Source organism: Tachypleus tridentatus, unplaced genomic scaffold (assembly GCF_004210375.1).
Source record: "Tachypleus tridentatus isolate NWPU-2018 unplaced genomic scaffold, ASM421037v1 Hic_cluster_1, whole genome shotgun sequence".
NCBI lineage: Eukaryota > Metazoa > Arthropoda > Merostomata > Xiphosura > Limulidae > Tachypleus > Tachypleus tridentatus.
Window position 1 is genome coordinate 31,043,002 of NW_027467777.1, and position 22,101 is coordinate 31,065,102.

The window sequence follows — 22,101 nt, forward strand, 5'->3', positions numbered from 1 at the left end:
TATTATACTAGAGTAGAAACATCTTGTGGTTAAAACAGATTATTGTTTTATTATACTAGAGGAGAAACATCTGGTGATTAAAACAGAATATTGTTTTATTATACTGGAGGAGAAACAACTGGTGATTAAAACAGATTATTGTTTTATTATACTAGATGAGAAACAACTGGTGCTTAAAACAGATTATTGTTTTATTATACTAGAGGAGAAACAACTGGTGCTTAAAACAGATTATTCTTTTATTATACTAGAGGTTCTCATCTGGTGATTAAAACAGATAATTGTTTTATTATACTTGAGTAGAAACAACTGGTGCTTAAAACAGATTATTGTTTTATTATACTAGAGGAGAAACACTTGGTGATTAAAACAGATTATTGTTTTATTATATTAGAGGAGAAACATCTGGTTATTAAAACAGAATATTGTTTCATTATACTAGAGGTTCTCATCTGGTGATTAAAACAGATTATTGTTTTATTATACTAGAGGAGAAACATCTTGTGATTAAAACAGATTATTGTTTTATTATACTAGAGGAGAAACATCTGGTGATTAAAACAGATTATTGTTTTATTATACCAGAGTAGAAACATCTGGTGATTAAAACAGATTATTGTTTTATTATACCAGAGTAGAATCATCTGGTGATTAAAACAGATTATTGTTTTATTATACTGGAGGAGAAACAACTGGTGATTAAAACAGATTATTGTTTTATTATACCAGAGTAGAAACATCTGGTGATTAAAACAGATTATTGTTTTATTATACTAGAGGTTCTCATCTGGTGGATAAAACAGATTATTGTTTTATTATACTAGAGGAGAAACATCTGGTGATTAAAACAGATTATTGTTTTATTATACTAGAGGTTCTCATCTGGTGATTAAAACAGATTATTCTTTTAATATACTGGAGGACAAACAACTGGTGATTAAAACAGATTATTGTTTTATTATACTGGAGGAGAAACAACTGAAGCTTAAAACAGATTATTGTTTTATTATACTAGAGAAGAAACATCTGGTGATTAAAACAAATTATTGTTTTATTATACTAGAGGAGAAACATCTGGTGATTAAAACAGATTATTGTTTTATTATACTAGAGGTTCTCATCTGGTGGTTAAAACAGATTATTGTTTTATTATACTAGAGGTTCTCTTCTGGTGATTAAAACAGATTATTCTTTTATTATACTGGAGGAAAAACAACTGGTGATTAAAACAGAATATTCTTTTATTATACTAGAGGTTATCATCTTGTGGTTAAAACAGATTATTGTTTTATTATACTAGAGGAGAAACATCTGGTGATTAAAACAGAATATTGTTTTATTATACTAGAGGTTCTCATCTTGTGGTTAAAACAGATTATTCTTTTATTATACTGGAGGAGAAACAACTGGTGCTTAAAACAGATTATTGTTTTATTATACTAGAGAAGAAACATCTGGTGATTAAAATAGATTATTGTTTTATTATACTAGAGGTTCTCATCTGGTGATTAAAATAGATTATTGTTTTATTATACTAGAGGTTCTCATCTGGTGGTTAAAACAGATTATTGTTTTATTATACTAGAGGTTCTCATCTGGTGGTTAAAACAGATTATTGTTTTATTATACTGGAGGAGAAACAACTGGTGCTTAAAACAGATTATTGTTTTATTATACTAGAGGAGAAACAACTGGTGCTTAAAACAGATTATTGTTTTATTATACTAGAGGAGAAACAACTGGTGCTTAAAACAGATTATTGTTTTATTATACTAGAGGAGAAACATCTGGTGATTAAAACAGATTATTCTTTTATTATACTAGAGGTTCTCATCTGGTGATTAAAACAGATTATTGTTTTATTATACTGGAGGAGAAACAACCGGTGCTTAAAACAGAATATTGTTTCATTATACTAGAGGTTCTCATCTGGTGGTTAAAACAGATTATTGTTTTATTATACCAGGGTAGAAACATCTTGTGGTTAAAACAGATTATTGTTTTATTATACTAGAGGGGAAACATCTGGTGATTAAAACAGATTATTGTTTTATTATACTGGAGGATAAACAACTGGTGCTTAAAACAGATTATTGTTTTATTATACTAGAGGAGAAACACCTGGTGATTAAAACAGATTATTGTTTTATTATACTAGAGGAGAAACACCTGGTGATTAAAACAGAATATTGTTTCATTATAATAGAGGTTCTCATCTTGTGGTTAAAACAGATTATTGTTTTATTATACTAGAGGAGAAATATCTGGTGATTAAAACAGATTATTGTTTTATTATACTAGAGGTTCTGATCTGGTGATTAAAACAGATTATTGTTTTATTATACTGGAGGAGAAACAACTGGTACTTAAACAGATTATTGTTTTATTATACTAGAGGAGAAACATCTGGTGGTTAAAACAGATTATTGTTTTATTATACTAGAGTAGAAACATCTTGTGGTTAAAACAGATTATTGTTTTATTATACTAGAGGAGAAACATCTGGTGATTAAAACAGAATATTGTTTTATGTTACTGGAGGAGAAACAACTGGTGATTAAAACAGATTATTGTTTTATTATACTAGATGAGAAACAACTGGTGCTTAAAACAGATTATTGTTTTATTATACTAGAGGAGAAACAACTGGTGCTTAAAACAGATTATTCTTTTATTATACTAGAGGTTCTCATCTGGTGATTAAAACAGATTATTGTTTTATTATACTTGAGGAGAAACAACTGGTGCTTAAAACAGATTATTGTTTTATTATACTAGAGGAGGAACACTTGGTGATTAAAACAGATTATTGTTTTATTATACTAGAGGAGAAACATCTGGTTATTAAAACAGAATATTGTTTCATTATACTAGAGGTTCTCATCTGGTGATTAAAACAGATTATTGTTTTATTATACTAGAGGAGAAACATCTGGTGATTAAAACATATTATTGTTTTATTATACTAGAGGTTCTCATCTGGTGGTTAAAACAGATTATTGTTTTATTATACTAGAGTAGAAACATCTGGTGGTTAAAACAGATTATTGTTTTATTATACTAGAGTAGAAACATCTTGTGGTTAAAACAGATTATTGTTTTATTATACTAGAGGAGAAACATCTGGTGATTAAAACAGATTATTCTTTTATTATACTGGAGGAGAAACAACTGGTGCTTAAAACAGATTATTGTTTTATGATTCTAGAGGAGAAACACCTGGTGATTAAAACAGATTATTGTTTCATTATACTAGAGGTTCTCATCTGGTGGTTAAAACAGATTATTGTTTTATTATACCAGAGTAGAAACATCTTGTGGTTAAAACAGATTATTGTTTTATTATACCAGAGTAGAAACATCTTGTGGTTAAAACAGATTATTGTTTTATTATACTAAAGAAGAAACGTCTGGTGATTAAAACAGATTATTGTTTTATTATACTAGAGGAGAAACATCTTGTGGTTAAAACAGATTATTGTTTTATTATACCAGAGTAGAAACATCTTGTGGTTAAAACAGATCATTGTTTTATTATACTAGAGGAGAAACATCTGGTGATTAAAACAGATTATTGTTTTATTATACTAGAGGAGAAACACCTGGTGATTAAAACAGATTATTGTTTTATTATACTAGAGGAGAAACATCTGGTGATTAAAACAGATTATTGTTTTATTATACTAGCGGTTCTCATGTGGTGATTAAAACAGATTATTGTTTTATTATACCAGAGTAGAAACATCTGGTGATTAAAACAGATTATTGTTTTATTTTACTGGAGGAGAAACAACTGGTGATTAAAACAGATTATTGTTTTATTATACCAGAGTAGAAACATCTGGTGATTAAAACAGATTATTGTTTTATTATACTGGAGGAGAAACAACTGGTGATTAAAACAGATTATTGTTTTATTATACTAAAGGAGAAACATCTGGTGATTAAAACAGATTATTGTTTTATTATACTAGAGGTTTTCATCTGGTGGTTAAAACAGATTATTGTTTTATTATACTAGAGGAGAAACATCTGGTGATTAAAACAGAATATTGTTTCATTATACTAGAGGTTCTCATCTGGTGGTTAAAACAGATTATTGTTTTATTATACCAGAGAAGAAACATCTTGTGGTTAAAACAGATTATTGTTTTATTATACTAGAGGGGAAACATCTGGTGATTAAAACAGATTATTGTTTTATTATACTGGAGGATAAACAACTGGTGCTTAAAACAGATTATTGTTTTATTATACTAGAGGAGAAACACCTGGTGATTAAAACAGATTATTGTTTTATTATACTAGAGGAGAAACACCTGGTGATTAAAACAGAATATTGTTTCATTATAATAGAGGTTCTCATCTTGTGGTTAAAACAGATTATTGTTTTATTATACTAGAGGAGAAATATCTGGTGATTAAAACAGATTATTGTTTTATTATACTAGAGGTTCTGATCTGGTGATTAAAACAGATTATTGTTTTATTATACTGGAGGAGAAACAACTGGTACTTAAACAGCTTATTGTTTTATTATACTCGAGGAGAAACATCTGGTGGTTAAAACAGATTATTGTTTTATTATACTAGAGTAGAAACATCTTGTGGTTAAAACAGATTATTGTTTTATTATACTAGAGGAGAAACATCTGGTGATTAAAACAGAATATTGTTTTATTATACTGGAGGAGAAACAACTGGTGATTAAAACAGATTATTGTTTTATTATACTAGATGAGAAACAACTGGTGCTTAAAACAGATTATTGTTTTATTATACTAGAGGAGAAACACTTGGTGATTAAAACAGATTATTGTTTTATTATACTAGAGGAGAAACATCTGGTTATTAAAACAGAATATTGTTTCATTATACTAGAGGTTCTCATCTGGTGATTAAAACAGATTATTGTTTTATTATACTAGAGGAGAAACATCTGGTGGTTAAAACAGATTATTGTTTTATTATACTACAGGTTCTCATCTGGGGATTAAAACAGATTATTCTTTTATTATACTGGAGGAGAAACAACTGGTGATTAAAACAGATTATTGTTTTATTATACTAGAGGAGAAACATCTGGTTATTAAAACAGAATATTGTTTCATTATACTAGAGGTTCTCATCTGGTGGTTAAAACAGATTATTGTTTTATTATACCAGAGTAGAAACATCTTGTGGTTAAACAGATTATTGTTTTATTATACCAGAGTAGAAACATCTTGTGGTTAAAACAGATTATTGTTTTATTATACTAGAGGTTCTCATCTGGTGGTTAAAACAGATTATTGTTTTATTATACTAGAATAGAAACATCTGGTGATTAAAACAGATTATTGTTTTATTATACCAGAGTAGAAACATCTGGTGATTAAAACAGATTATTGTTTTATTATACCAGAGTAGAAACATCTGGTGATTAAAACAGATTATTGTTTTATTATACTAGAGGAGAAACACCTGGTGATTAAAACAGATTATTGTTTTATTATACTAGAGGAGAAACACCTGGTGATTAAAACAGATTATTGTTTTATTATACTAGCGGTTCTCATGTGGTGATTAAAACAGATTATTGTTTTATTATACTAGAGGTTCTCATCTGGTGGTTAAAACAGATTATTGTTTTATTATACTAGAGGAGAAACATGAGCTTTTTAAAACTACATCAACGGAGTGGATTCATTACTGTGATAAATGAAATGAAAAGAATGTGAAGAAATCATGCAGATTTTACAAACATCAGTGTTTTAATGTACTCACATTCTCTTTCTGAACATCATTGTTTTAATATACTCACAGTCTGTCTCTGAACATCAGTGTATTAATGTACTCACACTTTGTCTCTGAACATCAGTGTATTAATGTACTCACACTTTGTCTCTGAACATCAGTGTATTAATGTACTCACAGTCTGTCTCTGAACATCAGTGTTTTAATGTACTCACAGTCTGTCTCTGAACATCAGTGTTTTAATGTACTCACAGTCTGTCTCTGAACATCAGTGTATTAATGTACTCACAGTCTGTCTCTGAACATCAGTGTATTAATGTACTCACAGTCTGTCTCTGAACATCAGTGTATTAATGTACTCACAGTCTGTCTCTGAACATCAGTGTATTAATGTACTCACAGTCTGTCTCTGAACATCAGTGTATTAATGTACTCACAGTCTGTCTCTGAACATCAGTGTTTTAATGTACTCACACTTTGTCTCTGAACATCAGTGTATTAATGTACTAACAGACTGTCTCTGAACATCAGTGTTTTAATGTACTCACAGTCTGTCTCTGAACATCAGTGTATTAATGTACTCACAGTCTGTCTCTGAACATCAGTGTATTAATGTACTCACAGTCTGTCTCTGAACATCAGTGTATTAATGTACTCACAGTCTGTCTCTGAACATCAGTGTATTAATGTACTCACAGTCTGTCTCTGAACATCAGTGTATTAATGTACTCACAGTCTGTCTCTGAACATCAGTGTATTAATGTACTCACAGTCTGTCTCTGAACATCAGTGTATTAATGTACTCACAGTCTGTCTCTGAACATCAGTGTTTTAATGTACTCACACTTTGTCTCTGAACATCAGTGTATTAATGTACTAACAGACTGTCCCTGAACATCAGTGTATTAATGTACTCACAGACTGTCCCTGAACATCAGTGTATTAATGTACTCACAGTCTGTCTCTGAACATCAGTGTTTTAATGTACTCACAGTCTGTCTCTGAACATCAGTGTATTAATGTACTCACACTTTGTCTCTGAACATCAGTGTTATAATGTACTCACAGTCTGTCTCTGAACATCAGTGTATTAATGTACTCACACTTTGTCTCTGAACATCAGTGTATTAATGTACTCACAGAGTGTCTCTGAACATCAATGTTTTAATGTCCTCACAGCCTGTCTCTGAACATCAGTGTATTAATGTACTCACAGAGTGTCTCTGAACATCAGTGTTTTAATGTCCTCACAGCCTGTCTCTGAACATCAGTGTATTAATGTACTCACACTTTGTCTCTGAACATCAGTGTATTAATGTACTCACAGTCTGTCTCTGAACATCAGTGTTTTAATGTACTCACAGTCTGTCTCTGAACATCAGTGTATTAATGTACTCACAGTCTGTCTCTGAACATCAGTGTATTAATGTACTCACAGTCTGTCTCTGAACATCAGTGTTTTAATGTACTCACAGTCTGTCTCTGAACATCAGTGTTTTAATGTACTCACAGTCTGTCTCTGAACATCAGTGTTTTAATGTACTCACACTTTGTCTCTGAACATCAGTGTATTAATGTACTAACAGACTGTCTCTGAACATCAGTGTATTAATGTACTAACAGACTGTCTCTGAACATCAGTGTTTTAATGTACTCACAGTCTGTCTCTGAACATCAGTGTATTAATGTACTCACAGTCTGTCTCTGAACATCAGTGTATTAATGTACTCACAGTCTGTCTCTGAACATCAGTGTATTAATGTACTCACAGTCTGTCTCTGAACATCAGTGTATTAATGTACTCACAGTCTGTCTCTGAACATCAGTGTATTAATGTACTCACAGTCTGTCTCTGAACATCAGTGTTTTAATGTACTCACACTTTGTCTCTGAACATCAGTGTATTAATGTACTAACAGACTGTCCCTGAACATCAGTGTATTAATGTACTCACAGACTGTCCCTGAACATCAGTGTATTAATGTACTCACAGTCTGTCTCTGAACATCAGTGTATTAATGTACTCACAGTCTGTCTCTGAACATCAGTGTATTAATGTACTCACAGTCTGTCTCTGAACATCAGTGTTTTAATGTACTCACAGTCTGTCTCTGAACATCAGTGTATTAATGTACTCACACTTTGTCTCTGAACATCAGTGTTTTAATGTACTCACAGTCTGTCTCTGAACATCAGTGTATTAATGTACTCACACTTTGTCTCTGAACATCAGTGTATTAATGTACTCTCATTCTGTCTCTGAACATCAGTGTTTTAATGTACTCACAGTCTGTCTCTGAATATCAGTGTTTTAATATACTCACACTTTGTCTCTGAACATCAGTGTTTTAATTTACTCACAGTCTGTCTCTGAATATCAGTGTTTTAATGTACTCACAGTCTGTCTCTGAACATCAGTGTATTAATGTACTCACACTTTGTCTCTGAACATCAGTGTATTAATGTACTCACAGAGTGTCTCTGAACATCAGTGTTTTAATGTCCTCACAGCCTGTCTCTGAACATCAGTGTATTAATGTACTCACAGAGTGTCTCTGAACATCAGTGTTTTAATGTCCTCACAGCCTGTCTCTGAACATCAGTGTATTAATGTACTCACATTTTGTCTCTGAACATCAGTGTTTTAATGTCCTCACAGCCTGTCTCTGAACATCAGTGTATTAATGTACTCACAGTCTGTCTCTGAATATCAGTGTATTAATGTACTCACACTTTGTCTCTGAACACCAGTGTATTAATGTACTCACAGTCTGTCTCTGAACATCAGTGTTTTAATGTACTCACAGTCTGTCTATGAATATCAGTGTATTAATGTACTCACAGTCTGTCTCTGAACATCAGTGTATTAATGTACTCACACTTTGTCTCTGAACATCAGTGTATTAATGTACTCACAGACTGTCTCTGAACATCAGTGTATTAATGTACTCACACTTTGTCTCTGAACATCAGTGTTTTAATGTCCTCACAGCCTGTCTCTGAACATCAGTGTATTAATGTACTCACAGACTGTCTCTGAACATCAGTGTATTAATGTACTCACACTTTGTCTCTGAACATCAGTGTTTTAATGTCCTCACAGCCTGTCTCTGAACATCAGTGTAATCATGTACTCACAGTCTGTCTCTGAATATCAGTGTATTAATGTACTCACACTTTGTCTCTGAACACCAGTGTATTAATGTACTCACAGTCTGTCTCTGAACATCAGTGTTTTAATGTACTCACACTTTGTCTCTGAACACCAGTGTATTAATGTACTCACAGTCTGTCTCTGAACATCAGTGTTTTAATGTACTCACAGTCTGTCTCTGAATATCAGTGTTCTAATGTACTCACAGTCTGTCTCTGAACATCAGTGTATTAATGTACTCACACTTTGTCTCTGAACATCAGTGTATTAATATACTCACACTTTGTCTCTGAACATCAGTGTATTAATGTACTCACAGACTGTCTCTGAACATCAGTGTATTAATGTACTCACACTTTGTCTCTGGACATCAGTGTTTTAATGTCCTCACAGCCTGTCTCTGAACATCAGTGTATTAATGTACTCACAGACTGTCTCTGAACATCAGTGTATTAATGTACTCACACTTTGTCTCTGAACATCAGTGTTTTAATGTCCTCACAGCCTGTCTCTGAACATCAGTGTATTAATGTACTCACAGTCTGTCTCTGAATATCAGTGTATTAATGTACTCACACTTTGTCTCTGAACACCAGTGTATTAATGTACTCACAGTCTGTCTCTGAACATCAGTGTTTTAATGTACTCACACTTTGTCTCTGAACACCAGTGTATTAATGTACTCACAGTCTGTCTCTGAACATCAGTGTTTTAATGTACTCACAGTCTGTCTCTGAATATCAGTGTTTTAATGTACTCACAGTCTGTCTCTGAACATCAGTGTATTAATGTACTCACAGTCTGTCTCTGAACATCAGTGTATTAATGTACTCACACTTTGTCTCTGAACATCAGTGTATTAATATACTCACACTTTGTCTCTGAACATCAGTGTATTAATGTACTCACACTTTGTTTGTGAACGAGACGGGGATGATCTAGTAGAACAGAAACGATGTCCACTATCACCTGTTGAAATCAGATATTCTGGTTAATAAAGATCTTTGATATCACAAAATTATTTACTTATATACGATCTATTACCTTATAGTCATATTAAATTTCATGAAGTTGTACAGAATCAATTAACACAATATGGTGATTTTTAATTTTACGGTTTTCTTCTATAAACAGAAACTATACGTTTTAATTTCTCACTAACATATCATTCGTCTTTTACATATATGTTTACAACCTTCTGTTCCCTTGTGCACTCTTATTTCTCCTAGAACTAACCTCCAAGTTATAAACACTGTTGATGTACCATTGATAGACAAATAGAACTAACCTCAAAGTTATAATCATTGTAAACACTGTTGATGTACCATTGATAGACAAATAGAACTAACCTCCAAGTTGTAATCGTTGTAAACACTGTTGATGTACCGTTGATAGACAAATAGAACTAACCTCCAAGTTATAATCGTTGTAAACACTGTTGATGTACCGTTGATAGACAAATGTGTACACATCACTCAGAAGATCAACAACTGGTTCACCTTCACCTGGATACATGACCTTTGCTCGTGTCTGTATATACTGTTTCAGATCTGTCAGGACAGACGAAACGTTGTTCTGGATATAGCCAATTTCCAGAGTTCTAAACTGATACACAACATACAACAATCAAAACTAAATCATGCGAACATACTAGCCTCTGGGTTAATTCAAAGCTATGTAAACTTTTACTTTTAAAATAGCATTTTATACCATTGACAAAATGACTGTAAATCTTATAGTGACAAGAAACATGAGAAAAATAAAAGTTACATTACAAATACACAAAACTATGACATCACACTTCTTACTTGATCATATATAAGATTACAAAACTATAACATCACACTTCTTACATGATCATATATATGATTACAAAACTATAACATGACACTTCTTACTTGATCATATATAAGATTACAAAACTATAACATGAGACTTCTTACTTGATCATATATAAGATTACAAAACTATAACATGACACTTCTTACTTGATCATATATAAGATTACAAAACTATAACATGACACTTCTTACTTGATCATATATAAGATTACAAAACTATAACATCACACTTCTTACTTGATTATGTATAAGATTACAAAACTATAACATGAGACTTCTTACTTGATCATATATAAGATTACAAAACTATAACATCACACTTCTTACTTGATTATATATAAGATTACAAAACTATAACATGACACTTCTTACTTGATCATATATAAGATTACAAAACTATACCATCACACTTCTTACTTGATTATGTATAAGATTACAAAACTATAACATCACACTTCTTACTTGATTATGTATAAGATTACAAAACTATAACATCACACTTCTTACTTGATCATATATAAGATTACAAAACTATAACATCACACTTCTTACTTGATTATGTATAAGATTACAAAACTATAACATCACACTTCTTACTTAATTATATATAAGATTACAAAACTATAACATCACACTTCTTACTTGATCATGTATATGATTACAAAACTATAACATGACACTTCTTACTTGATCATATATATGATTACAAAACTATAACATGACACTTCTTACTTGATCATATATAACATTACAAAACTATAACATGAGACTTCTTACTTGATCATATATAAGATTACAAAACTATAACATCACACTTCTTACTTGATCATATATATGATTACAAAACTATAACATGACACTTCTTACTTGATCATATATAAGATTACAAAACTATAACATGAGACTTCTTACTTGATCATATATAAGATTACAAAACTATAACATGAGACTTCTTACTTGATTATATATAAGATTACAAAACTATAACATCACACTTCTTACTTGATTATATATAAGATTACAAAACTATAACATCACACTTCTTACTTGATTATGTATAAGATTACAAAACTATAACATCACACTTCTTACTTGATTATGTATAAGATTACAAAACTATAACGTCACACTTCTTACTTGATCATATATAAGATTACAAAACTATAACATCACACTTCTTACTTGATTATGTATAAGATTACAAAACTATAACATCACACTTCTTACTTGATTATATATATGACTACAAAACTATAACATCACACTTCTTACTTGATTATATATATGACTACAAAACTATAACATCACACTTCTTACTTGATTGTATATATGACTACAAAACTATAACATCACACTTCTTACTTGATTGTATATAAGATTACAAAACTATAACATCACACTTCTTACTTGATTATGTATAAGATTACAAAACTATAACATCACACTTCTTACTTGATTATGTATAAGATTACAAAACTATAACATCACACTTCTTACTTGATTGTATATATGACTACAAAACTATAACATCACACTTCTTACTTGATCATATATAAGATTACAAAACTATAACATCACACTTCTTACTTGATTATATATAAGATTACAAAACTATAACATCACACTTCTTACTTGATTGTATATATGACTACAAAACTATAACATCACACTTCTTACTTGATCATATATAAGATTACAAAACTATAACATCACACTTCTTACTTGATTATATATAAGATTACAAAACTATAACATCACACTTCTTACTTGATTGTATATATGACTACAAAACTATAACATCACACTTCTTACTTGATTATATATATGATTACAAAACTATAACATCACACTTCTTACTTGATTGTATATATGACTACAAAACTATAACATCACACTTCTTACTTGATCATATATAAGATTACAAAACTATAACATCACACTTCTTACTTGATTATATATAAGATTACAAAACTATAACATCACACTTCTTACTTGATTGTATATATGACTACAAAACTATAACATCACACTTCTTACTTGATCATATATAAGATTACAAAACTATAACATCACACTTCTTACTTGATCATATATATGACTACAAAACTATAACATCACACTTCTTACTTGATTATGTATAAGATTACAAAACTATAACATCACACTTCTTACTTGATTATATATAAGATTACAAAACTATAACATCACACTTCTTACTTGATTATATATAAGATTACAAAACTATAACATCACACTTCTTACTTGATTATATATATGATTACAAAACTATAACATCACACTTCTTACTTGATTATATATATAATTACAAAACTATATATATATATATATTTAAACATATATTTTGACTGGTTATTATTTTACTAACTTTATTTTTTATGGTCACAAAAGTTTTCTGTAAACAATTAGAGAAATCAGGATCTTCCCATTGTGCTGTTGTTTGTTTCAAAGTACAAAACCGGCTTACGATTCCTACATAGTGAAAGAAAATAGGTGTACTGATATGTATTGGTAATCTGTTATATATGTAACACAATTAGAATATCTTGTCTAGTTAAATAGTTACATGGATCAGAGAGGCAACACAATTAGACTATATAGTCTGGTTAAACACTTACATGGATCAGAGAGGCAACACAATTAGACTATATAGTCTGGTTAAACACTTACATGGATCAGAGAGGCAACACAATTAGACTATATAGTCTGGTTAAACACTTACATTGATCAGAGAGGCAACACAATTAGACTATATACTCTGGTTAAACACTTACATGGATCAGAGAGGCAACACAATTAGACTATATAGTCTGGTTAAACACTTACATGGATCAGAGAGGCAACACAATTAGACTATATACTCTGGTTAAACACTTACATGGATCAGAGAGGCAACACAATTAGACTATATAGTCTGGTTAAACACTTACATTGATCAGAGAGGCAACACAATTAGACTATATACTCTGGTTAAACACTTACATGGATCAGAGAGGCAACACAATTAGACTATATAGTCTGGTTAAACACTTACATGGATCAGAGAGGCAACACAATTAGACTATATAGTCTGGTTAAACACTTTCATTGATCAGAGAGGCAACACAATTAGACTATATAATCTGGTTAAAAACTTACATTGATCAGAGAGGTAACACAATTAGACTATATAGTCTGGTTAAACAGTTACATGGATCAGAGAGGCAACACAATTAGACTATATAGTCTGGTTAAACACTTTCATTGATCAGAGAGGCAACACAATTAGACTATATAGTCTGGTTAAACACTTACATTGATCAGAGAGGCAACACAATTAGACTATATACTCTGGTTAAACACTTACATGGATCAGAGAGGCAACACAATTAGACTATATACTCTGGTTAAACACTTACATGGATCAGAGAGGCAACACAATTAGACTATATAGTCTGGTTAAACACTTACATTGATCAGAGAGGCAACACAATTAGACTATATACTCTGGTTAAACACTTACATGGATCAGAGAGGCAACACAATTAGACTATATAGTCTGGTTAAACACTTACATTGATCAGAGAGGCAACACAATTAGACTATATAGTCTGGTTAAACACTTACATTGATCAGAGAGGTAACACAATTAGACTATATAGTCTGGTTAAACAGTTACATGGATCAGAGAGGCAACACAATTAGACTATATAGTCTGGTTAAACACTTACATGGATCAGAGAGGCAACACAATTAGACTATATAGTCTGGTTAAACACTTACATGGATCAGAGAGGCAACACAATTAGACATTATAGTCTGGTTAAACACTTACATTGATCAGAGAGGCAACACAATTAGACTATATACTCTGGTTAAACACTTACATGGATCAGAAAGGCAACACAATTAGACTATATAGTCTGGTTAAACACTTTCATTGATCAGAGAGGCAACACAATTAGACTATATAGTCTGGTTAAAAACTTACATTGATCAGAGAGGTAACACAATTAGACATTATAGTCTGGTTAAACAGTTACATGGATCAGAGAGGCAACACAATTAGACTATATAGTCTGGTTAAACACTTACATGGATCAGAGAGGCAACACAATTAGACTATATAGTCTGGTTAAACACTTACATTGATCAGAGAGGCAACACAATTAGACTATATACTCTGGTTAAACACTTGCATGGATCAGAGAGGCAACACAATTAGACTATATAGTCTGGTTAAACACTTACATTGATCAGAGAGGCAACACAATTAGACTATATAGTCTGGTTAAACACTTACATTGATCAGAGAGGCAACACAATTAGACTATATACTCTGGTTAAACACTTACATGGATCAGAGAGGCAACACAATTAGACTATATAGTCTGGTTAAACACTTACATTGATCAGAGAGGCAACACAATTAGACTATATACTCTGGTTAAACACTTACATAGATCAGAGAGGCAACACAATTAGACTATATAGTCTGGTTAAACACTTACATTGATCAGAGAGGCAACACAATTAGACTATATAGTCTGGTTAAACAGTTACATGGATCAGAGAGGTAACACAATTAGACTATATAGTCTGGTTAAACAGTTACATGGATCAGAGAGGCAACACAATTAGACTATATAGTCTGGTTAAACACTTACATTGATCAGAGAGGCAACACAATTAGACTATATAGTCTGGTTAAACAGTTACATGGATCAGAGAGGTAACACAATTAGACTATATAGTCTGGTTAAACAGTTACATGGATCAGAGAGGCAACACAATTAGACTATATAGTCTGGTTAAACAGTTACGTGGATCAGAGAGGCAACACAATTAGACTATATAGTCTGGTTAAACAGTTACATTGATCAGAGAGGTAACACAATTAGACTATATAGTCTGGTTAAACAGTTACATGAATCAGAGAGGCAACACAATTAGACTATATAGTCTGGTTAAACAGTTACATTGATCAAAGAGGCAACACAATTAGACTATATAGTCTGGTTAAACACTTTCATTGATCAGAGAGGCAACACAATTAGACTATATAGTCTGGTTAAAAACTTACATTGATCAGAGAGGTAACACAATTAGACTATATAGTCTGGTTAAACAGTTACATGGATCAGAGAGGCAACACAATTAGACTATATAGTGTGGTTAAACACTTTCATTGATCAGAGAGGTAACACAATTAGACTATATACTCTGGTTAAACACTTACATGGATCAGAGAGGCAACACAATTAGACTATATACTCTGATTAAACACTTACATTGATCAGAGAGGCAACACAATTAGACTATATAGTCTGGTTAAACAGTTACATGGATCAGGGAGGCAACACAATTAGACTATATAGTCTGGTTAAACAGTTACATGGATCAGAGAGGCAACACAATTAGACTATATAGTCTGGTTAAACACTTACATGGATCAGAGAGGTAACACAATTAGACTATATAGTCTGGTTAAACACTTACATTGATCAGAGAGGTAACACAATTAGACTATATAGTCTGGTTAAACAGTTACATGGATCAGAGAGGCAACACAATTAGACTATATAGTCTGGTTAAACAGTTACATGGATCAGAGAGGCAACACAATTAGACTATATAGTCTGGTTAAACACTTACATGGATCAGAGAGGTAACACAATTAGACTATATAGTCTGGTTAATCACTTACATTGATCAGAGAGGTAACACAATTAGACTATAATCTATTTTTTTCTACCTGTCTTTTTCAAGGTTTTGTTATAAGTTTTCACCTTCCCTGGCTATCATTTAACAAATTAAAAATTCCAGGACTCTTTGAATTTTCAGGATACTTTATCAGTTTCGTAACTGTCTTCTTGACTTATTCAAATTTTTCCTGATTTTGTTACAATTTTTTTATAACTGTCTTTGAACAAATTCCATAAATTTTCTTGGTTTTAGGATAATTTTTCATTTATCTAGCTGTATCTAGATTGTCCAGTGGATCATGTGACACATGTCACATTACACTTGTTCCACTCTCAGTACTTATCACTGCAGTGCCCAATATCCTTATTATTGTGTAAATAATCTTTCAAATACAACTTGTTTGTTTATAGATAAGCACAAAATTACACAATGGGCTACCTGTGCATTGTTCACCACAGGTATCAAAAACAAGTTTCTAGCATTATAAGTGCATAGATAAACTGCTGTGCCACTGGGAAACATACAACTTGATCCCAGATAATAGCATGGAGTTTGAATACATTTAGATTCCTGTTAGTGGATATAGATTGAAAACCTCTCAGTCGGAATTTATTACAGACCACCAGATGACCCTAATGAAATGTTACAGGCCACCAGATGACCCTAATGAAATGTTACAGACCACCAGATGACCCTAATGAAATTAGTGAGAAACTTTATAGTGAGATTGATATTTCAGCTGTTAATGAAGCCATAATGATGGATGAGTTTAATTTCAGACATACTGACTGGAAGAGGGGTTTATGGAAAGCGTTCAAGGTGGCTTTCTTCACCAATTAGTCAAGGAACCTACTAGAAACAGTATTGTTTTCGGTACATTGTTAACGTCTGATATAGAAATGGTTGAGATCGTGTAAACTGGGGAACACCTTGGTACAAGTGGTCATTACTGTATTAGGTTTGATGTTTTGCTGCTTATGTAAATCCGGAATAATAATATTTTGGTTACAAATTTCAAAACAAATTTTGAATGGATGCAACAAGAATTATCTATTGTTCTTTTGGTGGCTGAATTACTTGGAGACACGGATGAGATGTGGAAAGTTTTTAAAGAAACATATACATTCTTTACAGAAATAAAATGGTAGCTGCAAGTTACAAAACAGGTTGGCTGACAAAGGTTATAAAGTTAAAGAAAGGCTTCACAGATTTAAAACATTTAAATTGACTAATGTTACAGTAGATTCAGAATATCATGGAACTCAAACAGAAGGATGTATGAAAAAACATTTGGATGAAAACTTAACTGTAAGGATTTTATATAAATACATTAGGGATAAACAAAACATTATAATGGGGATCTTTGAGTGATGACAAAGGAAGACTTCTATCTGATGATCGTTAAATGAATAGGTTATTAAATTGATGGATGAACACAAAGTTGAACAAGACAGTTGTATAAATTGATAGATGAAAACAAAGTTGAACAAGACAGTTGTATAAATTGATGGATGAAAACAAAGTTGAACAAGACAGTTGTATAAATTGATGAATGAAAACAAAGTTGAACAAGACAGTTGTATAAATTGATGGATGAAAACAAAGTTGAACAAGACAGTTGTATAAATTGATGGATGAAAACAAAGTTGAACAAGACAGTTGTATAAATTGATGGATGAAAACAAAGTTGAACAAGACAGTTGTATAAAGTGATGGATGAACACAAAGTTGAACAAGACAGTTGTATAAATTGATACATGAAAACAAAGTTGAAGAGGACAGTTGTATAAATTGATGAATGAAAACAAAGTTGAACAGGACAGTTGTATAAATTGATGAATGAAAAACAAAGTTGAACAGGACAGTTGTATAAATTGATGAATGAAAACAAAGTTGAACAGGACAGTTGTATAAATTGATGGATGAAAACAAAGTTGAACAAGACAGTTGTATAAATTGATACATGAAAACAAAGTTGAAGAGGACAGTTGTATAAATTGATGAATGAAAACAAAGTTGAACAGGACAGTTGTATAAATTGATGAATGAAAACAAAGTTGAACAGGACAGTTGTATAAATTGATGAATGAAAACAAAGTTGAACAGGACAGTTGTATAAATTGATGAATGAAAACAAAGTTGAACAGGACAGTTGTATAAATTGATACATGAAAACAAAGTTGAACAGGACAGTTGTATAAATTGATGAATGAAAACAAAGTTGAACAGGACAGTTGTATAAATTGATGAATGAAAACAAAGTTGAACAGGACAGTTGTATAAATTGATGAATGAAAACAAAGTTGAACAGGACAGTTGTATAAATTGATGAATGAAAACAAAGTTGAACAGGACAGTTGTATAAATTGATGAATGAAAACAAAGTTGAACAAGACAGTTGTATAAAGTGATGGATGAAAACAAAGTTGAACAAGACAGTTGTATAAATTGATGAATGAAAACAAAGTTGAACAAGACAGTTGTATAAATTGATGAATGAAAACAAAGTTGAACAAGACAGTTGTATAAACTGATGGATGAAAACAAAGTTGAACAAGACAGTTGTATAAATTGATGGATGAAAACAAAGTTGAACAAGACAGTTGTATAAATTGATGGATGAAAACAAAGTTGAACAAGACAGTTGTATAAATTGATAGATGAAAACAAAGTTGAACAAGACAGTTGTATAAATTGATAGATGAAAACAAAGTTGAACAAGACAGTTGTATAAATTGATACATGAAAACAAAGTTGAACAAGACAGTTGTATAAATTGATGGATGAACACAAAAATTGATGGATGATTGAACAAGACAGTTGTATAAATTGATGAATGAAAACAAAGTTGAACAAGACAGTTGTATAAATTGATGGATGAAAACAAAGTTGAACAAGACAGTTGTATAAATTGTATAAATTGATGGATGAAAACAAAGTTGAACAAGACAGTTGTATAAATTGATGGATGAAAACAAAGTTGAACAAGACAGTTGTATAAATTGATGGATGAAAACAAAGTTGAACAACACAGTTGTATAAATTGATAGATGAAAACAAAGTTGAACAAGACAGTTGTATAAATTGATGGATGAAAACAAAGTTGAACAAGACAGTTGTATAAATTGATGGATGAAAACAAAATTGAACAGGACAGTTGTATAAATTGATGGATGAAAACAAAGTTGAACAAGACAGTTGTATAAATTGATGGATGAAAACAAAGTTGAACAAGACAGTTGTATAAATTGATAGATGAAAACAAAGTTGAACAAGACAGTTGTATAAATTGATGGATGAAAACAAAGTTGAACAAGACAGTTGTATAAATTGATGGATGAAAACAAAGTTGAAAACAAAGTTGAACAAGACAGTTGTATAAATTGATACATGAAAACAAAGTTGAACAAGACAGTTGTATAAATTGATACATGAAAACAAAGTTGAACAAGACAGTTGTATAAATTGATGGATGAAAACAAAGTTGAACAAGACAGTTGTATAAATTGATAGATGAAAACAAAGTTGAACAAGACAGTTGTATAAATTGATGAATGAAAACAAAGTTGAACAGGACAGTTGTATAAATTGATGAATGAAAACAAAGTTGAACAGGACAGTTGTATAAATTGATGGATGAAAACAAAGTTGAACAAGACAGTTGTATAAATTGATGAATGAAAACAAAGTTGAACAAGACAGTTGTATAAATTGATGGATGAAAACAAAGTTGAACAAGACAGTTGTATAAATTGATGGATGAAAACAAAGTTGAACAAGACAGTTGTATAAATTGATAGATGAAAACAAAGTTGAACAAGACAGTTGTATAAATTGATGGATGAAAACAAAGTTGAACAAGACAGTTGTATAAATTGATGGATGAAAACAAAGTTGAACAAGACAGTTGTATAAATTGATGGAAAACAAAGTGAAAACAAAGTTGAACAAGACAGTTGTATAAATTGATGGATGAAAACAAAGTTGAACAAGACAGTTGTATAAATTGATGGATGAAAACAAAGTTGAACAAGACAGTTGTATAAATTGATGGATGAAAACAAAGTTGAACAAGACAGTTGTATAAATTAATGAATGAAAACAAAGTTGAACAAGACAGTTGTATAAATTGATGGATGAAAACAAAGTTGAACAAGACAGTTGTATAAATTGATAAATTGATGAAAACAAAGTTGAACAAGACAGTTGTATAAATTGATGGATGAAAACAAAGTTGAACAAGACAGTTGTATAAATTGATGGATGAAAACAAAGTTGAACAAGACAGTTGTATAAATTGATGGATGAAAACAAAGTTGAACAAGACAGTTGTATAAATTGATGGATGAAAACAAAGTTGAACAAGACAGTTGTATAAATTGATGGATGAAAACAAAGTTGAACAAGACAGTTGTATAAATTGATGGATGAAAACAAAGTTGAACAAGACAGTTGTATAAATTGATAGATGATGAAAACAAAGTTGAACAAGACAGTTGTATAAATTGAACAATGAAAACAAAGTTGAACAAGACAGTTGTATAAATACATGAAAACAAAGTTGAACAAAACAGTTGTATAAATTGATGGATGAAAACAAAGTTGAACAAGAACAGTTGTATAAATTGATGGATGAAAACAAAGTTGAACAAGACAGTTGTATAAATTGATGGATGAAAACAAAGTTGAACAAGACAGTTGTATAAATTGATGGATGAAAACAAAGTTGAACAAGACAGTTGTATAAATTGATGGATGAAAACAAAGTTGAACAAGACAGTTGTATAAATTGATGGATGAAAACAAAGTTGAACAAGACAGTTGTATAAATTGATGGATGAAAACAAAGTTGAACAAGACAGTTGTATAAATTGATGGATGAAAACAAAGTTGAACAAGACAGTTGTATAAATTGATGAAAACAAAGTTGATTGTATAAATTGATGGATGAAAACAAAGTTGAACAAGACAGTTGTATAAATTGATGGATGAAAACAAAGTTGAACAAAAACAGTTGTATAAATTGATAAAATAATGATGAAAACAAAGTTGAACAAGAACAGAAAATAAATTGATGGATGAAAACAAAGTTGAACAAGACAGTTGTATAAATTGATGGATGAAAACAAAGTTGAACAAGACAGTTGTATAAATTGATAGATGAAAACAAAGTTGAACAAGACAGTTGTATAAATTGATGGATGAAAACAAAGTTGAACAAGACAGTTGTATAAATTGATGGATGAAAACAAAGTTGAACAAGACAGTTGTATAAATTGATGGATGAAAACAAAGTTGAACAAGACAGTTGTATAAATTGATGGATGAAAACAAAGTTGAACAAGACAGTTGTATAAATTGATAGATGAAAACAAAGTTGAACAAGACAATAAATTGATGATAGATGAAAACAAAGTTGAACAAGACAGTTGTATAAATTGATGGATGAAAACAAAGTTGAACAAGACAGTTGTATAAATTGATGGATGAAAACAAAGTTGAACAAGACAGTTGTATAAATTGATGGATGAAAACAAAGTTGAACAAGACAGTTGTATAAATTGATGGATGAAAACAAAGTTGAACAAGACAGTTGTATAAATTAATGAATGAAAACAAAGTTGAACAAGACAGTTGTATAAATTGATGGATGAAAACAAAGTTGAA

At 30.9% G+C, this 22,101-nt stretch overlaps 1 protein-coding gene across 1 annotated transcript in view; it reads right to left on the bottom strand.

Annotated features, from left to right (window-relative positions):
- LOC143241749 (uncharacterized) overlaps positions 1 to 22,101 on the bottom strand; it is an 83,180-nt gene that overhangs the window by 41,904 nt on the left and 19,175 nt on the right. Inside the window, exon 10 of the mRNA XM_076484972.1 lies at positions 10,301 to 10,440. Within this exon, the coding sequence (XP_076341087.1) occupies positions 10,301 to 10,440 (140 nt within the window). The remainder of the gene's footprint in view (positions 1 to 10,300; positions 10,441 to 22,101) is intronic.